Here is a 19,865-nt window from a genome sequence, read left to right on the forward strand (position 1 = left end):
GAATTTAATATTCCGAGAGTAAAAACACCACCCTTATTTTTTTTCAACCATAAACATGCTGTTACCTACAAGATCGAGACCAAGTAAGTTAACCATCACTTTTTGAAAAACATAACCTTCAACAACAACTTATTGATTATTTTTCGCAGGATGTTTAAAATAATCATTTTTGAAAACGTTTTCCGGACTTGATATCAAAACGTCAAACATTAGTTAGTTAAAAATGTAATATGTAATTTTTACTACAATTAATTGTGGCTTAATCCGATATAAACATAATAACATTATGTTAATTTAACTTAAACCTTCCACAATAAGGCAGTTTCAGAACACATTCAATTGTTTACCTCTATTAATTATATTGGTTTAAAATTTTAAGAAATAAATAATAGTTATAGAAACAGATATAGTCCTTTTATGGTAAAACTCTTTGAACATCTCTGAGCTGTATTTATTTAATTTACAATGCAGTAAAATTAATTTAATGACCGAAACATATTATTTCTTTTTAGCATAACATCTTGAGTTCGTTGGTAATAGAGAAAGAGAAATCTGACATACTTTAAACAATAGCAGATAAACTATTATTGTCTAGTTTTAGCATTCATATTTTAGTGTTAATCAGTATTATTATTTCAAGTTTACATTTTGCTTAAAAATTGGTAAACTATTCTGCATTAAATTACTGATGTGTCTATTTGTCTGAGAACATTCGTCTGAGTTTGTTAGTTTCTTCAAATAATAATTTTGTTCATATATTTTTTCTGATTTTATTCATTTATTAACTACTGCTAGACATATTACAGCCAATCCTCTTGGAACAGCTAATATCCAATCAAAAGTTTGGACTTAGACAGCAACATGCTACCACTGAGCAAATTCACCGGATCTGTAATTCCATAAACAAAGCCTTAGAAGAGAGGAAATACTGTTCTGCAGCCTTTTTGGATGTCTCGCAGGCTTTTAATAAAGTCTGGAGCACTGATCGCCTATACAAAATAAGACTTATCTTTCCGACCGCCATTTCCTTGTAAAATTAAAGGATCAGTGCACTAGCTTATATCCAATTATAGCTCTGGAGTACCTCAGGGTAATATCTTTGGACCTGTTCCCTACCTTCTCTATACAGCAGATCTTCCTTCTTCTTCTTGATGTGCCTATCCGTGACGAATGTTGGCGATCATCATGGCAATCTTTACTTTATCTGCAGCAACGCGGAAAAGCTGCACAGAGGTTGTGTTGAACCAGGTTCTGAGGTTCTCTAACCAGGATGTTCTTCTTCTTCTTGGACCTCGCTTTCCAAATATTTTTCCTTGCAGGATGGCTTGTAGGCTATCTGGATTCATTTCGCATAATGTGGCCACAGATCTTCCTACATGTCATAATATCATCACAGCCACATATGCAGACGACAGACACAGCAATTCTTGCGACTGACTCAAATCCGTACATCGCCTCGCAACTGCTTCAGACCAATCTCGATAAAATAAAGATTTGGTTACAAATATGGCGAATTAATGTAAACGAAAGCAAGTCAGTACGTATAACGTTCACTATTTAGTCAAAAATGTATATGCCCAACCGTCTCACTAAATAATCAAGTACCTACTACAACAAAAAGATGAAGTAAAATACCTATGTATGCATTGGACCTCAGATTAACGTGGAAGAAATACATATTCACGAAAAGAAACAGTTGGGTTTGAAACTAAGTAAAATGTGCTGGTTAATAGGAAATTGGTCACAACTGAATTTGCGCAATAAAATTCTTGGAGCTACGGAATCCAACTGTGGGGATCTGCCTCGAGATCCATAATCCATATCGATATCCCGGAGAGATTCCAATCGGAGGTTCTCCGCATTATCAGAAATGCACCGTGGTACATGCCCGATCAATACATTAATCGGGATCTTCAAATGAAGACAATCAAAGAAGAAATTGTCAGTTATTCCCAAAATTAAAGCAGGCGACTGCAAAACACCCCAACAGGCTAGCGAAGGACCTTATGAAGCTCCAGGAAAACAGAAGGCTAAAGGCGCCACACTCCAAGCAACCTACCAACATGATTTCAAATTTCAAAAAGATTTAATTTTATTATACACATTTATCCCAAAGACACAAATAATGTTGTTATAGTATGGTATAGTTAGACCCAAACCCAGACATCCAAAGTGAAAGTTATCCTCCAACACCAAATTGTTCTATATGGTCCACATAATGTTCAGAAAAAAGTTACACCATTTTGAGCATCGGGTTTGGGTGGGAGAGGGGGGAGAAATTAGCAAATTCGTAGTTTTTTAGGTTTTTCGTCAATATTTCTAAAACTAAGCGGTTTAGCGTGAACAACCTTCTAAACAAAATCGTTTTACATTAAATTTGAAATAAAAAAGGCTCTATGCATAACCCTTCTAAAATGAACAGTTCCAAAGTTACGGAGGTAGTATAGTATAATTGGTCCAAAAAAGGCCTAACCCAGACATCTAAAGTAAAAGTGTTCATCCAACACCAAATTGTTCTATATGGTCCACATATTGTTCAGTAAAAAGTTACACCATTTTGAGCGTCCGGTTTGGGGGGGGGGGGGGGAGATGGGGAGAACTCGGTAAATTAGTAGTTTTTTTACGTGTTTCGTCAATATTTCTAAAACTATGCTATAGCGTAAGGAATGTTCTATAGAAAAATGTTCTACATAAAATTTAAAACAAAAAGGGTTTTATACATAATTGTTATAAAATCAACGGTTCCAGAGTTACGGAGGGTGAAAAATGGAGGTTTTCGATAATTTTTATATTTACGTATTTCTCCCCCTCTCCCCCCAAACCCGACGCTCAAAGTGGTGTGACTTTTTTCTAAACATTATGTGGACCATATAGAACAATTTGGTGTTGGAGGATAGCTTTCACTTTGGATGTCTGGGTTTTTGGTATAGCTATATCATAAACATTGCCCAAAAAAACATAAAAAGTATCGAAAACCTCGACTTTTCACCCTCCGTAACTCTGGAACCATTGATTTTATAACAATTATGTATAGATCATTTTTGTTTTAAATTTCATGTAGAACATTTTTGCATATAAAATTGTTTACGCTAAAGCATAGTTTTAGAAATATTGACGAAAAACTTAAAAAAACTACTAATTTACCGGCTTCTCTTCCATCTCCCTCCCAAACCGGACGCTCAAAATGGTGTAACTTTTTACTGATAATATGTGGACCATATAGAACATTTTGGTGTTGGAGGAAAACTTTTACTCTGGATGTTTGGGTTAGGCCTTTTTTTGGACCAGTTATACTATACTACCTCCGTAACTTTGGAACCATTCATTTTAGAAAGATTATGCATAGGACCTTTTTTATTTAAAATTTAATGTAGAACAATTTGGTATAGAAGGTTGTTCATGCTAAACCGCATAGTTTTAGAAATATTGGCGAAACACTTAAAAAACTACGAATTTACCGATTTGTCCCCCCTCTCCCCCCAAACCCGACGCTCAAAATGCTGTGACTTTCTTCTGGACATTGTGTGGACCATATAGAACAATTTGGTGTTGAAGGATAACTTTCACTTTGGATGTCTGGGTTATGCCATCTTTTGGATCAACTATACTATACTTTACTAAAATTATGATTTAATAGGTTTATGTCACTGGACACTCTTGCAAGTCTCTTGTAATTTAATTAAACAATTTCTTTTTCTTCTTACTCTTTATAAGCAATTCAGCTTGTTCATTGGCGGATAGATACCTCTATGGAAGGTTGTCACTCCATCTTTTGCTCGGTCGTCCGATATTTCTGCCGATTGGTGATTTATCTCTTGCTATTTTGACCACACATGTCTCCCCCATTCTGGTTATGTGGTTATTCCATTCTTTTTTCTATTTAGTGTCCATTCGTTTATATAAATACACTGTACGTTACATTGTCTTCTAATGTCTTCACTCCTCTTTCGATCTCTCAGCATATTTTCTGTAATTCTTCTCAGTACTCTCATCTTTGCCGTTTCCAGTAATCTTTGTGTTGTGGTTGTATCGGGTCTTGTTTCTGATGCATATTTCACTATTGGTCTTACACTGGCTTTATAAAAATTCTTGACTTCATCTCAGTGTTAATTGTTAATATGTCGATTTCGCCATGTAGTGTTATAAGGCATCCTGCCAGTCTATTGGCTTTTTGTACTTGATTTCTCACTTCTTTGTCCAGGCCTCCGTAACTTGACAATGTAATTTCAAGGTATTTTACTTCCATTACTTGTTCAATACTGATACCATCAATTTCTATTTTACATCTGATTGGTCCATTGGTCCTTTACTGACTACTATTGTTCTAGTTTTCTGAGATGAAATTGTCATATTGAATTCTTTTGCTCTTATGTTAAATCCGTGGACCATTCTTTGCAGACTATCTTCATCTTGCGGTATCAATATTGCGTCGTCTACGTAGCAAAGTACTTTTACTTCTTTGTTTCCCATTCTATATCCTCTTCCACTGTTGACGTTTTTAATAATTTCATCCATGATTAAATTGAAGAGCATAGGTCACAAAATGAGTCAAATAAGTTAAACAATTTACTTATTTAGTCCAGGGCGGATCTGTTTTGAAATGGACGTTGAGAGGTGACTCAAATTTTTTTGCAGAAATTGCTTAAAAATGAATCAAATAATAATATTTGAGTTATCCTCCCTCTCAAAAAGGTCCGGAACATTGTTTAAATAATCAAAATGTCAAAAAATTAAGGAATAATTCGATTTTTTCTTGGTTTTTTGATTATAACTTTAAAAGTATTCATTTCCGAGAAAAGTCGTACTGATATAAAAGTTGCGTAATTCAATTTACTACAATATAGAATTGGTTAGAAATTTAAAAAATAGTCACCCTAGTTGCAAAATAGCAATAATTGCGGAAAAACCATACAAAAACAAGTATTCGCATTTTACGTTTTTCAACCATTTATGCTACATGTAGAACCTTCATATTTCACCCAGAAAAACTTTATGATACAGTAAAACAATACTGTAAATTTCATTAAGATCGGTTCAATAGATTTTGGAAAATAAATTTTGCAATACAGCTTTCGCAAAAACAATTCATTTTTTTTCAAAATGTTACAGGACTGAAAATAAAGCAGATAGCAAGTTGATTTTTTTTTTGCTTATAGAAGTGTACTGTACCTTTCATTTGCAATTTTCAAAATTAAAATGTATTAATTACCACGGCGTCAGAAAATTTTTGAAATAAACAATAATTTTTGGTGCTACGCGCAGGACAGCGGTGTTCGATTCACACAGGTTGATTTCCACCAAAATTTCTTCTAATCTTTATCTAATATATTATTTTCTTACTCTATATTTTGTTGTATTTTAATTTTTTAATTCCACAAAAATCAAACTAATTTTATTATTCTTGTGAAATATTGTTTAAACAATTGCATATCTTTAAAAATAATAAACTTTTATTATTTAAGTTAAATATATGAACAAAGAAAGTTTTTGCTAATAAAAGTGTTATTTCAAAGGATAGAGTATGTGTTTTTATTTTGCAATAAACAAATTTATTTATTTATATCGAAATGTCATAAAAATGCCCAATCAGAGCAACCTATCCGCTGTCCTGCGCGTAGCACCAATAATTAATGTTTATTTAAAAAATTCCTGACGCCGTGGTGTTAAGCGATTTTAATTTTGCAAAATTGCAAATGAAAGGTACAGTACACTTCTATAAGCAAAAAAAAAATTCAACTTGCTATCTGCTTTATTTTCAGTCCTGTAACATTTTGAAAAAATTAATTTTTTTTACGAAAACTGGATTGCAAAATTTATTTTGCAAAATCTATTGAACCGATCTTAATGAAATTTACAGTATTGTTTTACTGTATCATAAAATTTTTCAGGGTGAAATATGGAGGTCCTAAGTATAGCATAAATGGTTGAAAAACGTAAAATGCGAATACTTGTTTTTGTATGTTTTTTTCACAATTATTGCTATTTTTCAACAAGGGTGACTATTTCTTAAATTTTTAACCATTTCTATATTGTAGGAAATTTAATTACGCAACTTTTATGTCAGTACAGCTTTCTCGGAAATGAATACTTTTAAAGTTATAATCAAAAAACCAAGAAAAAAATCGAATTTTTCCTTAATTTTTTGACATTTTGATTATTTAAACAATGTTCCGGACCTTTTTGAGATGGAGGATAACTCAAATATTATTATTTGATTTATTTTCAAGCAATTTCTGCAAAAAAATTTGAGTCACCTCTCAACGTCCAAATGTACTAATATTTTTACAGATGCGCCCTGGTCTAATTGTAATCATTACTACAGATTCTAAATAAATGGGATGTTAAAAAATTGTCCCTGCCAAATTCATTTTTCAGTTTTGCAATTAAGATAAGACGTTCATTGTTCATTACTTACTTGTATCACCCTCATTGGTAAACCCGTTTCTTTCGCTAGCTGCTCTCGTATGTGCCGCGTGGGTTTCGGCGTTTGCGAAAACGCCGTCTTCAAAATTTCTAATTGTTTCGCTTTTATCGTCGTCCTAGGCCCCCGACGTTTCGAACCCGCACTGCTGTCGTCAGGGCTTTTGTTTTCGGTTTGGGAATCTCGCGTTTCGGGGTCGCCGTCTAGAGAGTTTTGGTCTTCTGAATCGTCTTGACCAGTTTTTGAATCCTGAAAAGTATAAAATTAATGTCAATATAAGATGACATATAAATGTACGTCTGCGGCCATTGAATGGTTTACACCCATAAATATCTAATATCCGATTTTTTGAATTTATATTTCGTTTAAACGTAAATTTCACATCAAAGTGACGTTAACATTTCACGTCAAAGTGACCTTAATGTCCAGTTGCGGACCCAGAATAGGTTGATTAAAATTAAAAAATCAAAATAAAATAAATGTATTTTACAAAATAAAAAAAAAAGGAAATTGCAGAAAGAAGTTATTTAAATAAAATTGATTATGTTCTTAATATAGAAAACAAGGAAGTCCGGATTAAAAATATCTATTTTATTTTAAATCTGATTGGATGAGGTTACCATCTGAATGAAAGACCACGGAAAAACATTAAAATAAGTTGTTTCCAACCATTCTTAAACAATTGTACTTGTACCTATGCACCGGGCAATTTGCATGTTTGAAGATGAAGTTGTTATTGAGGAATCTCTGCTTAAAATGTGCTTAAAATGGCATAAAATGGCATAAAATCCAAAATAAAACTCAATACATCCATGTAAAAGTTGCTGAGTATTGCATCATCATCGAGTTCTGAGCTATTCTGAAAATTTCAGATGCAAGATCTTCCGGAGACAGCGACAAAGAGACAGACAAATAACAAGTATATAAAAACGTTTTAAAAATGGCTCTAATGCAACTGTAAAAAATATAATAGAAGTATAGTTTACCTGTCCTATTGAACTACTTATATCGGAGGGAAGAGAGTTGTTATTCGTTTCACCGGGTGCAGGAAGGGAACTATGTATTGATGAATGGTGTTTTAGTACTGATGATGCCGTACTATTGTCGTCATCTTCTTCATCCTCTGACGCCGAACCCATCAGTGATTCTGCAACAAAATGTTAACATGAAACATGCTCATAATATTCATCAGACTCTAATGTCTATTTTAATTTATTTAAAATCTAACAATAACACTAATAGGTCTGGATCCCGCGTATGAAAAAAAAGTTGATTAATAGCAAGCTGAAAATTTGTTAATAGCTTAAAGGTGTCTAGTCGAATAAACTTTGATATGTGTGAACACTGGAACAGGGGCAGTTTTAATTGTAGAACAGGTTAAAAATTTGGAACGGTCAGACCACGAAAACGGCACATTTATTTTGTCCAACAGAACCGACTTAAACTCTCCGAACAGAGATTAAACTCTCATGGAAGAAATCAGACTGCTATTTATCACCAAATGGGCGTTTTAATGAGTGGAACATGTAGAATATGTCAAATGACAGGAATTATGACAGGTAATAAATAGCAGTCTGATTTTTTCATGAGAGTTTAATCTCTGTTCGAAGAGTTTAAGTCTGTTCTGTCGGACAAAATAAATGTGCCGTTTTCGTGCTGTGACCGTTCCAAATTTTTAACCTGTTCCACAATTAAAACTGCCCCTGTTTCAGTGTTCCCATATATCAAAGTTTATTCGACTAGACACCCTTAAGCTATTAACAAATTTTCAGCTTGCTATTAATCAACTTTTTTTCATACGCGGGATCCAGACCTATAAAATAAAACACAATTATTAATTTATTTGCATTTATTTATTTAACCGTACATAATTATATTTAAGATTAATTCTACAAATCCAAACCAAGGAAAACATGGATTGACCGAAAAAAGTGTTAATAGAAATTCGGTATGCGGCAGAGGATGTAGCAGGAAACCGTACGGTTTCGTAAAATTGTTGTAATACCATAACTTAAATTTATTTTACCATAATTTGCTTTAATAAGTAGGTAATAAATTATATTTGAATAGGTACTATCTACTTATTTTCATTTTGCTACTAATAATTTCCGTTGAAAACAGACTTAACCCATTTTTGTCTTTGCCGGTATACGCTAATCCGCTTAAGAGGACTCTACTTAATGGTAAAGGCCATTTAGACTATAAAATGTTTAATTTACATCTCTGCTAGAAAACTTATTTACTGCTTAGCTACCGGAATTAGATACAAACCTTCTTTAATACCATTTATAAAAAACATCAGTTTATTACTATTTAGAATGATTGGTCATTAAATTGGATCTTACAGCAAGAACATATGTTACTACTTGCACGTAAAAATACTAACGTTTAAGGCAAATGTTCTGTTCGCTTTAGTCGTTTGTTGCTTTCCCTTGCAGCCGTCGCTAGGTATTCTTTGTATAGTTGTTTGGTGTTCAACTGGCGGTCACATCGGATATCTTTTGAAACTGCCATACAGCCTTTTTTAATAAACACCAATTAAGCTGCTTAAGAACATCATCTAATCATATAGTACATTATTTCACGGTTTTTGCTGTAAATTTTAAAGAACCGCTTGGATTGGCATGAATTTGGCATATGCATAGCTAATATGTCATAGAAAAAAAGTGATATCGTGGCGATGTGTGTTTTTGACCTGGGGTGATTTTCACCCCCTCTCGAGGGTGAAAAAACATATGTCGAAAATAAGTCCGGAAATGGATAAACTGACTAATTTTAAGCTACTTTTGTTCTATAGAGATTATTCGCTAAGTCAATACTTTTAGAGTTATTAGCGACAATTTGTTCATTTTTCAACAAAATAACCACGTTTTTAGACGGTTTTTCGCAAATAATTCAAAAAGTAAGTATTTTATCGAAAAAAAAAACGTTCTTACAAAAAATATAGCCTGTTAAACATTAAAAAAAAAAAAGGTGTATGCATAAGGTATCTAGATCTAGTAGAACCCGAGTTATAGCTAATCAAAAATGGGTTTATATTCGCCAAATTTTAAATAGAATATTTAAACGTGAAATATCCAGGAAATAAAGCACTTTTTGGGGAAAATTTATTATAACTTTGTTAAAGTGTTTAGAAAAAGCTTTGTTTCTGTTTAAAACAAATTCTAACATTAAACGTAAGCAAGTTACGCTCAAAATAAAGTTGGTCTCTTTTGTTTTGGCAAAATAAAATCGGGAATATCATCCCCTAATTAGCAACTGGAATGAAATTAATCGTTACCGCTTTACAAGTTACTTAACTTATATTGTGTTTATATGATCTGTAAGTTTCATCGATTCAAAGTGCTTATTTTAAAAAAAAAATTGGTTTTAAAATAATTTTTTTTAAATTTCTAATTTTGAAAAAAATATTTTTCTTCAAACTAACTTAAAAATTGTTAGAGATACCAAAATCTTAAACAATAAAAAATGTCGGCTTTGCTTTTCTGAATATTTTGTGCTTTTTTGTTTTTCTGTACGATAAAAATTGGTTCAGATTTGGTGTTTCTAAATTTGCATACACTCGTGATTAGTGACCCGTTCAAGCCTTTTTAACTACGGCCCTTCCAAAAATAAGGGACTTTGAATCGACGAAACTTACAGACCATATAAATAATACAGACATGAGTAAAGAAACTTGTGAAATGGTAACGATTAAGTTCATTTGAGATGCCCATGAACTCTTTCGGGCTGTACTGTTAAAAGTTAAAATAGCGCTGATGATTGCCAACCTTCGTCGCAGAGATGGCACGTAAAGAAGAAGGTGTCGTATTCTCTGATGGTCGTCATTATTATCTGTTATAATTATTTCATCATTATTCTTCTCTTTTTCTTCCTCTTTATTCATATTTTGCAAATGTAGTGTTTAAAAAATTCTATAATATAAAATAATATATTGTAGTATTTTAAAATGCCGGAAATACGCCAATAGAGCCATCAAACACATAATTATTCAAAGATATTATAGTTGCGCCACAATTTACATAACAAACATTTGAGCGAATACCATTTATTTCGCCGACTATCTAATATTACGAAATTTTGTGACCTTTCCTTCTTCGAACATCCTGTATATGCAGAGAGCCGAAAAGATGTTCAATTATAAATATATTTCTCTCGTATGGGACGCGGCATGGGGTCCCGCGATGCCCAATTAGTATTGGGCCTGCTGGGAAACAAGGCATTAAATGCCCCCGGGCCAGCGAACCCGTGACCAGCGCCGAGAACTGTATCTCACACCTTGCGTGGACTCATGGGTGCTTGGGTGCTGGTGGAATAGGAGAAGGGCTAAAGGTTAATCGAATTCTGGATTTTCATTATTTTGCACTTGAAAATTAAGATTATGTAGATGTAGTAAACAAATTAGAAAGCATACAATCTCCATGGCTTAATAACAAATCTCAATAGCTGTTCTTAGAATAAAACACTTAAAATTATATCTCATAACTTTATCAATATTGCTTTACAGTACAACATAAAACCGTTTTGCTTTACAGAACTCCTGAGAATTAGTACATTCTTTCACGGTTTTTGCTCTAAATTTTAAAGAACCCCATTGGATTGACATGAAATTTGGCATACGCGTAGCTTACACGTCAAAGAAAAAAAGTGATATTGTGCCGATGTGTGCTTTTTCCCTGGGGGTGACTTTCACCCCCTCTTGGGGGTGAAAAAGTATATGTCCAAAATAAGTCCGCAAATGGATAAACTGACTAATTTTAAGACTTTTTTAACTTTTGCTCTATAGAGCTTTTTCGCCAAGTTAATACTCTTCGAGTTATTTGCGAGTGAATATGTTCATTTTTCAACAAAATAACTACATTTTTAGACGGTTTTTCGCAAATAACTCAAAAAGTAAATATTTTGTCGAAAAAAACGTTCTTAGCAAAAATATAGCCGTGAGGTCTGTGGATCTCGTAGAACCAGAGTTATAGCCAATGAAAAATAGGTGCATATTCGCCAAATTTCAAATATAATATTTCGACATGAAATATCCAAAACAGTAAGCACTTTTTGGGGGAAATCAATTATAACTTTGTTAAAGTGTTAAAAAAAAGCAATATTCCTGTTTTTATAAAAAGTTTCTAGCAACAAATTTAAGCATGTTACGCTCAAAATAAAGTTGGTCCCTTTTGTTTTGGCAAAAAAAAAATCGGGAACACCACCCCCTAATTATCAACTTAAATGAAATTAATCGTTACCGCTCCACAAATTATTTTACTTATGTTGTGTTTATATGATCTGTAAGTTTCATCGAGTGCTTATTAGTAAGTGCTTATTTTTGAAAAAATTTGGTTTTAAAGTAAAATTTTTAAAACTTTTAATTTTGAAAAATATGCTTTTTTCAAAATAACTTAAAAATTGTTAGAGATACCAAAAATCTCTAAAAACAAAAAAAAGTCAGCATTGCTTTTGTAAATATCCTGTATTTTTTGTTTTTCTGTAATACAAAAATTGATTAAGATTTGGTGTTTCTGAATTTGCGTACATTCGTGATCAGTGAATCGTTCAACCACTTTAACTACAGCCCTTTCAAAAATAAGGACTTTGAACCGATGAAACCTACAGATCACATGAACAATACATACACGAGTCAAAAAACTTGTGAAGTTATAACGATTAAGTTCATTTGAGATCCTAATTAGGAGGTGATTTTCCCGATTTTTTTACCAAAAAAAAATGACTAGCTTTATTGTGAGCGTAACTTGTTTACTTCTGACGCTAGAAATTTTTTTATAAAACAAAAATGAAGCTTTTTTTAAACACTTTAAATAAGTTGTAATGAGTTTTCCCCGAAATGTGCTTCATTTTTGGTTATTTCACATTGAAATATTCGATTTGGAATTTGACGAATATGAACCTATTTTTCATTATATTATATAACTATGCTTCTACTAGGTATAGAGACGTGATATATACACCATTTTTTTTAAAATTTTACAGGCTATGTTTTTGCTAATTTTTTCGACAAAATACTTACTTTTTGAGTTATTTGCGAAAAACCGTGTAAAAGCGTGGCTATTTTGTTGAAAAAATGAACATATTCACTGGCAAATAACTCGAAAAATATTGATTTAATGAAAAAACTCTATATATCAAAAGTTACTTAAAATTAGTCAGTTTATCCATTTTCGGACTTACTTTGGACGTACATTTTTTCACTTCTAAGAGCGGGTGAAAACCACCCCTAGGGCAAAGGCAGACATCGGCACAATATCATTTTTTTTCTTTGACTTGTTAGCTATGTGTGTGCCAAATTTCATGTCAATCCAAGCGGTTCTTTGAAATTTAGAGGTTTTGCAATATTTTACCGTTAAAGAACGTACTAACTTGTCGTTGAAAAAGGAAACTTTGATCTAAAGCAGCGTTTTTTCCCAACCGGTGGGTCGCGACCTACTAGTGGGTCGCGAACAGGTTTCAGGTGGGTCGCGACTTGGCTCTTACAGTAGCTGAATAACGTAGATATATATCATCATGGGTGAGGGATGGGTCGCGAATATGAAAAAATATCAGAAGGTGGGTCGCCAGACATAAAAGGTTGTGAACCACTGATCTAAAGCTATTTTATTAAGTAAGTTACTTTTAAAATAACAAATAAGGCACATGGCAGGGAATGAAGATATAAGACACATATGCAAAATCTAAGGAATAAACAAGGGGATCTAAAAAATTTAATGAATTTGAATTTTTTTTAATTATTAATTTAATTTAAAAAAGAAATTGGTTTTATATTAAAAAAAATTTCTAGAAATTTTTGGAAAAATGTTTTTTTTTTCAAAATAACTTACAAAGTATTAGTGATCCGAAAAATCTCAAGGAGTAAAAAAATGTAGGTTTTGCTTTTATAAATATGGTAGTTTCAATTTGATTGTCTGTAAGACAAAAATTTGTTAAGATATGGCTGTTAAAAGTTTGCATTAGTGGCTAGTTCAATCTCTTTCAGCTAAAACCCTTTAAAAATAAGCATTTTAAACCGATGAAACAGATCATACTAAAAACACATAATTAAAGTACATTTTTTGTAAAGCAGTAACGATTAATATCAGTTGCGGTGATAAATAGGGAGAGAGTTTCACGATTGAGCATAACTCGCTTAGTTTTGATGCTAAAAACTTTTATAAAAATTTAAACAGTTTTTAAACACTTTAAAAAAGTTTTAATGAGTTTTTCCCGAAAAGTGCTTAATTTTTTGGTTATTTTACGTTGAAATATTCGAATTGGAATTCGACGAATAAGAACCTTTTTTCATGAGCTACAACTTTACTTTTGCTGGGTTTATAGACTTCACGACTATTCACGAGTACACAATTCTTTTCGTTTTTTTCTATACTACATTTTTGCTAGGAATATTTTTTTCGGTAAAATACTTAGTTTTTGGTTATTTGCGAAAACCGCCCAAAAACGTGGTTTTATTGTCGAAAAATAAACATTTTCAATCGCAATTATTGAGTCGATATCGAAAAGTATTGACTTATTTAAAAAATTCTATGGAACGAAACTTGCTTAAAATTGGTCAGTTTATGCATTTCCTATGCAACAATCTTAACTACGTAGGTATTTTGATAGCTAAACCATTATTGGCAATTTTAAGGACCAGTCTGGATTAATATGTATTAATTTTTGGAAAATTATTTGGGATTGAGTATTTTCACGGCCAACCTAATAAAATTTTACGTATTTTTTGTTGCAATTAATGTTTAGCTTGAATCACCAATAACTCACAAATTAAAGCAGTTAGGTATAGGGAATGCTTAAGAAATAAAAAAGTACTATAAAATATCATTTCACTACAATACAAAAATATAGGGTGTTCCATTTAAGCAAACTCAGAAAATATTCATTCCGAGTTTCGACCAACCCTGTATACTAAAATTAAAAATTTAGCTATATCAATGATTCTTAACAATAGTAGAGTATATTAAAAATCATTTGAACGTAAGTAGAGTTTTAGATGTCAAACTACTACAATTCTACAGGGTGTGAATATTGCTACGAAATTAATAAAAAATTGTAATTATCTTTTAAAATACCCTGTATAATATTACAAAACCTCATATTTTAAGAAAGAAGACATCGAAGAGAATCCAAAAATGTAAAAATATACAGGGTGTCCCATTTAAAAAAACGAAGTTATAAGCAACTTCCGGTATAACCGGAAGTTGCAAAGAGATGAAAATATTTTCATTTAATAGATCATCCTTCAAAACCCCTTTATTCCAATTTTCATGATTATGTTGCATTTAGTTCTCGAGATATTTCTAATAGGCCAGTTATCTGCCTCACCCTATATAGGTATTTCTTTTTTTTTTAATTATGACCTAGCATTTGTAATAGTCTTAGAAGACTATTAGTTTAACTTTCATCTTAGGTAAAATTAAACGTTTAAAAAATAAATACCTATCTATTTTTTGGGACGCCACTATTTAAAGTAAACTTTATTTCCATATTACTTCCACAAAGTACAAATTAAAACTTAGATCTCTCCAGCAACAAGTTGCAATTAAAACTTTGAGTAAGAGTGTGTAGGGAGTTTATAATTATTTATTCATGAAAAGAAAAAGCACTTGAAATAGTAGCAAGCTGAAAAACTCAGAACAAGTAAACTGTTTAAAGTTAAGATGTCTTTCAGTCTTTCCATATTTTTTGCTGGGCCTTTCTATACTTATTCTATTTTCTGGTTTGTAGCAAATTTATTTTTTTAGCGTATGCCATATAGGCAAATACGTCGTTATATATTCGTGTATTAAATTACCCATTGCCCAAATAACTGAATTGGTCCGCCTGTGTTATTATGGTTTTTTTATTATGGTGTTATTGGTTAAAACAATGGTTTTTTTCAAAACCAAAATTATTCAACGCGTTACTTGTGTGAATATATCACACAAGTGACGTCATCTATCTGGGCGTGATGACGTAATCGATGATTTTTTAAATGAGAATAGGGGCCGCGTGCTAGCTCATTTGAAAGGTTATTTAATTCTCTATTTAGTAATGTAAACATTAACATAACTTTTTATACAGGGTGTCCAAAAAACAATTTTTTAAATTAAATTAATTGACAAAAAAGAAGAATGTATGTAATTTATTTATTTCAAAATACTTTTTACTCTTATCATAAAACAGACAAAAAATGTTTTTTTTTAATAGGTACACGTTGATTTTCGCTTAATAAATGTTCAAGCCAGCTCCCGCTAGGCACCTGCTTTTTGGAAGTTTGAACATTTAATTTAAGCGAAAAGCAATGTTTATTTTTCAAATAAACATTTTTTCCTGTTTTCTGACAGTGGTAAATGTATTTTGAATTAAAAAAATTACATACACTCTTCTTTCTCTGTCAATTAATTTAATTTAAAAAAATTGGTTTTGGACACCCCTTATAAATATTGATGTTAATGTTTATATTACTGAATAGAGAATTGAATAACCTTTCAAATGAACTAGCAGACGACCCCTATTCTCATTTTAAAAAATAATTGATTACGTCATCACGCCTAGTTGGATGACGTCACTCGTGTAATATACATGCCAAAATATCATAATTAAAAAATAAAAATCGACTTGTTTCGGGATTTTTCCGTAAAGTCGCCGGTTTACGAACTAACGAATTTATTTCTTTCATTTGCACCGTAGGTACGTATACACAGGCGCGGATCTAGAAATTCATAATAGGGGGGGGGGCAGACCTACCACAATACAGTGATGCCACAGCTACGGATTTTTCAGCAGATCTACTGAATACATGTCAAATCTACTGATCTACCTAATTCTCCTTTTTTTCTACCGAAAAATCAAAATTATTAGAAAATTTTTTTAGCGGATAGATTTGGCAGCAGAGTTTAGTCAATTTTCAAGAATTCTTGAATTGCTTTTACTAGCTTGTGACACAAAGTGCGAATAATCGGATACGGATTTACCGATATCAATTTTATGACCAGTCCTTTGTCCTTTTATATTATGATTTTTTAGTGAAATGTACCTACCTGAATCTGAATAGTGAAAACTGAAGAATTGTGGCTTATTTTGATATAGAAAATAACTCCAAACTAAAAATAGTATTTATATTAAAATCTTAAAACAGGAGAAATTTATTTTACACCTTTTTAACTTACAGTATTTCGTCATAACTAAAGAACATAAAAAATTTTTTTCGTTCACAATTGCTTCAATATCCGACATTTGTTTGTTTTTAAACGATTATAAAGTGTAAAAAATCATGTTTTTGCCTATAAAACATTCCTTGTAGATTTTAGAGAAAAATGTTTCAAATAAATATTCTAGATCTTAATTGTTTCTAATTTGAAATACATAAACAATTAGAGATAATTGCAAAAACCCTTATTTTTGCAATAATTTATAAATGTTAATAACTTATAACTATTATTTATTATAACAAATTTTTTTAACTTGTTTAAACAATTATACAGCTTTCAAATAAGAATATTTGTATTTTGAACGCTAATAGGTACACGTGTGGTAAGATGTTTTAAAAAGTCTACAACAGGAAAAAATATGCAGTTTTATTTTATTATAAATAAATTAATTCCTTATAACAAAACTAAAGCATCCCTGATATTTAGTATTGCGCTAGTTAGACGGCTCCACTTGAGTTACTTTGGATTTAAAAAAATGAAGAAAATTGCTCTATAATACCTAGAAAGCCGAGAAAATACATTTTTTTTAAGGTATACCGATTTTGAACTTTGAATGATTTTTATGATGAATGTTGATTATTGATCATTATATGATGATGAATGTAGTTTATTTTTGAATACTTGACCTAAAGTATAATTTTTTTGCAATGTGATGCAAAAGAAGCAAAAATGAAATTTACAGAAATTTGACGATTTCTACCGAAAAATAGGAGGAGTCTCCCGAAATTTTGTCCAAGACCTGTGGCAACACTGCTCAAATATTATATTTTCCAGATTTAGACATACGACTCACACTTATTCTAAGGATAAAATACACTATATAATCCCAGATACCTACGGTATCAAAAGGATTGATAGACAATTCACGACTATATCTCACTGGTCGTTCTTTACCATAGAGATTAACCTTTCTACCATCAATGGGTAGGTACGCATGGATTATCTAAATAGTAAAATTCAAATTTTTATATCTTTATGGTACCTACCGCAAATTTGAAACGTGACTTTTCATGAGGTAAGGTTTATACCCAGTGTAATGTATTTGCATTTTAAGATATCATTTCTGTTATTCTTTGAATTGAGAAAAATATTTTCGTTGTTTATGGCTCCATCGGTACCCAAACAAATGCGGCTTCAATTTATTTTTCAGAAAAGGCTGGTTTTATTAGATTTTATTGCTTTTTTCAATAGCTCTTTGGAAGCGGTTGTCGTTTAATTTAGTGTTCTACTGTTGGCTTAAAGTTTAGAGTTGACAGAAAAAAATAAGAAATAATAAAAAAATACTTATAGACTAAATACAATAGGGGGGTCTATAGACCCTTTGACCCCCATAGGTACGTGTATATCCTGAAGACATCCAAGCATGTAATTTGTTTAAAAGTCATCCTCATTTCACCCCTTTTCATCAATTTACACACCGTAATTCACATTTTATTCCAACAAAAGAAGCGAAAATGTTAAAGAAATGTTTCATAATCGAAAAATTAGTCATCCACCCACATGCATAAAGGCTTAATCGTGGTCAATTTTCCCATCAAGTGATCCGTGTCGGGAACAGACGACGTGTCAAAAACAAGCAAGCAGCGCCATGCCACTCACCCTCGATCTTTTGCACACTCAAAATCTTACACATGTTCAACTGTTTATTTGTGTTGTGTTGTATACTACAACACTGCGTACACGTTTACTACAACTCCCAAATTGGTACGATACACAACACTAAAATCTGGGAATAAATCGAGTTTTAATTGCTTGCCTTTATTTATAAATTTATAATGATAAAAATATTTAATTTAATTTATAGGGGAGCGAAGTAAATGCTAAATGTGCAGTCACTCGAGCGCTTTGGGGACCTATTGGGTTGTGAAGAGTAGGTCATAAAACCAAAAAAGTTAAGTAAAATTTTCCATTGTAGTGGGGACTTTCCATTTTTAATTTAATTTTCCATTTCCAACAATCGTTTCTTTATATTATAGCGCCATCTATCCATAATTCAAAAAAATGTTTCGAATAAAAGTTGCTTATTTTTACGTAAAGAATCCAAATCTGGAATAAAAATTTGGGGCTCCTATTTAAGATTTTAAAGTAACACTCCACCCCACCTCCGTGGGGGGTCGTGTTTGGTACCATTCGATAGAGTTTTCAAAAATATTGATTAAGTGTATTTTGCAGTTTTTCGATCTAATGCTTATTTTGCGAAATATCGCGAAATTTGTATTTAAAATTTTTAATTTACCCCCCACCCCTCTCCGTAGGTGACCCCCTACGGAGAGGAGTCATGTTTGGTATCATTCGATAGATTTTTGAAAAATATTAAACACGTATTTTTTAGTTTTTCGATCTAACGTTCATTTCGCGAATTATTCGCTTTTTTTGTGACTTTTTACTCACCCATTTCCTTACGCCCCGCTCAAATCGTCAAATTTTTGAAATGCACACTGTTTTGCATATTCTTAACTTACCTTATCTTAATCTGACAATTTCGAGTATTTTTAAGGATAGATTTTTTTTCGGGCCACCCTTAACGAACGCCCCTGTGTTAAGAGCCAATTATGGTAGAGGTACATCTGCAGGGCACCAGGTTTCTCCCCATATGATAATCTGACGCGCTCGAGTAACTGCAAAAATCCCCGCTTGGGCTCCCCTACCATTATGAACTCGCGCGACAGGTAAAAGTTACGTATTTTTTTTATTTAATTGAACCATTTTTATTATTCTTTGTGTATTTTTATTATTCTTTTCATGTAGCTTTATTATTCTTTGTGTGTTGTTCATTCTGTTTTAGTATCATGTGTTACTATTTCTAGTTCATTGCTTTGTTCAATTTTACTTCTTATTTTGGTAAAATTATGTATTTTTTATTAACTGATAATCAGTTAATAAAATAATTATAGCCAGAATGATCGCCAATATTCGAAACGAATAGGCACTAAAAGAAGAAGAATGTATTTTTTATTCTGTTCAATTTATAATCTTTATACAACTTATTTTCGTACATATTTACTTGGAAAATTGCAGACGACTTGATCATCAAAAGACAAAACAAATAGTCCAGGGCGCATCTGTTTTGAGATGGACGTTGAGAGGTGACTCAAATTTTTTTACAGAAATTGCTTGAAAATAACTCAAATAATAATATTTGAGTTATCTTTCCACTCAAAATGGTTCGGACCATTGTTTAAATAATCAAAATGTCAAAATATGAAGGAAAAATTCGATTTTTTTATTGGTTTTTTGATTATGACTTTAAAACT

At 31.8% G+C, this 19,865-nt stretch overlaps 1 protein-coding gene across 2 annotated transcripts in view; it reads right to left on the bottom strand.

Moving 5' to 3' along the window:
- Window positions 1–19,865, bottom strand: part of LOC114326207 (LIM/homeobox protein Lhx5) — a 275,094-nt gene that overhangs the window by 66,127 nt on the left and 189,102 nt on the right. For both annotated transcript variants that reach the window (XM_028274485.2, XM_028274484.2), the window contains 2 exons: window positions 7,408–7,568; window positions 6,416–6,670 (listed from right to left, as the gene is read on the bottom strand). In XM_028274485.2, coding sequence (XP_028130286.1) covers window positions 6,416–6,670; window positions 7,408–7,568 — 416 coding nt within the window. The remainder of the gene's footprint in view (window positions 1–6,415; window positions 6,671–7,407; window positions 7,569–19,865) is intronic.

This window comes from Diabrotica virgifera, chromosome 2, assembly GCF_917563875.1.
Source record: "Diabrotica virgifera virgifera chromosome 2, PGI_DIABVI_V3a".
NCBI lineage: Eukaryota > Metazoa > Arthropoda > Insecta > Coleoptera > Chrysomelidae > Diabrotica > Diabrotica virgifera.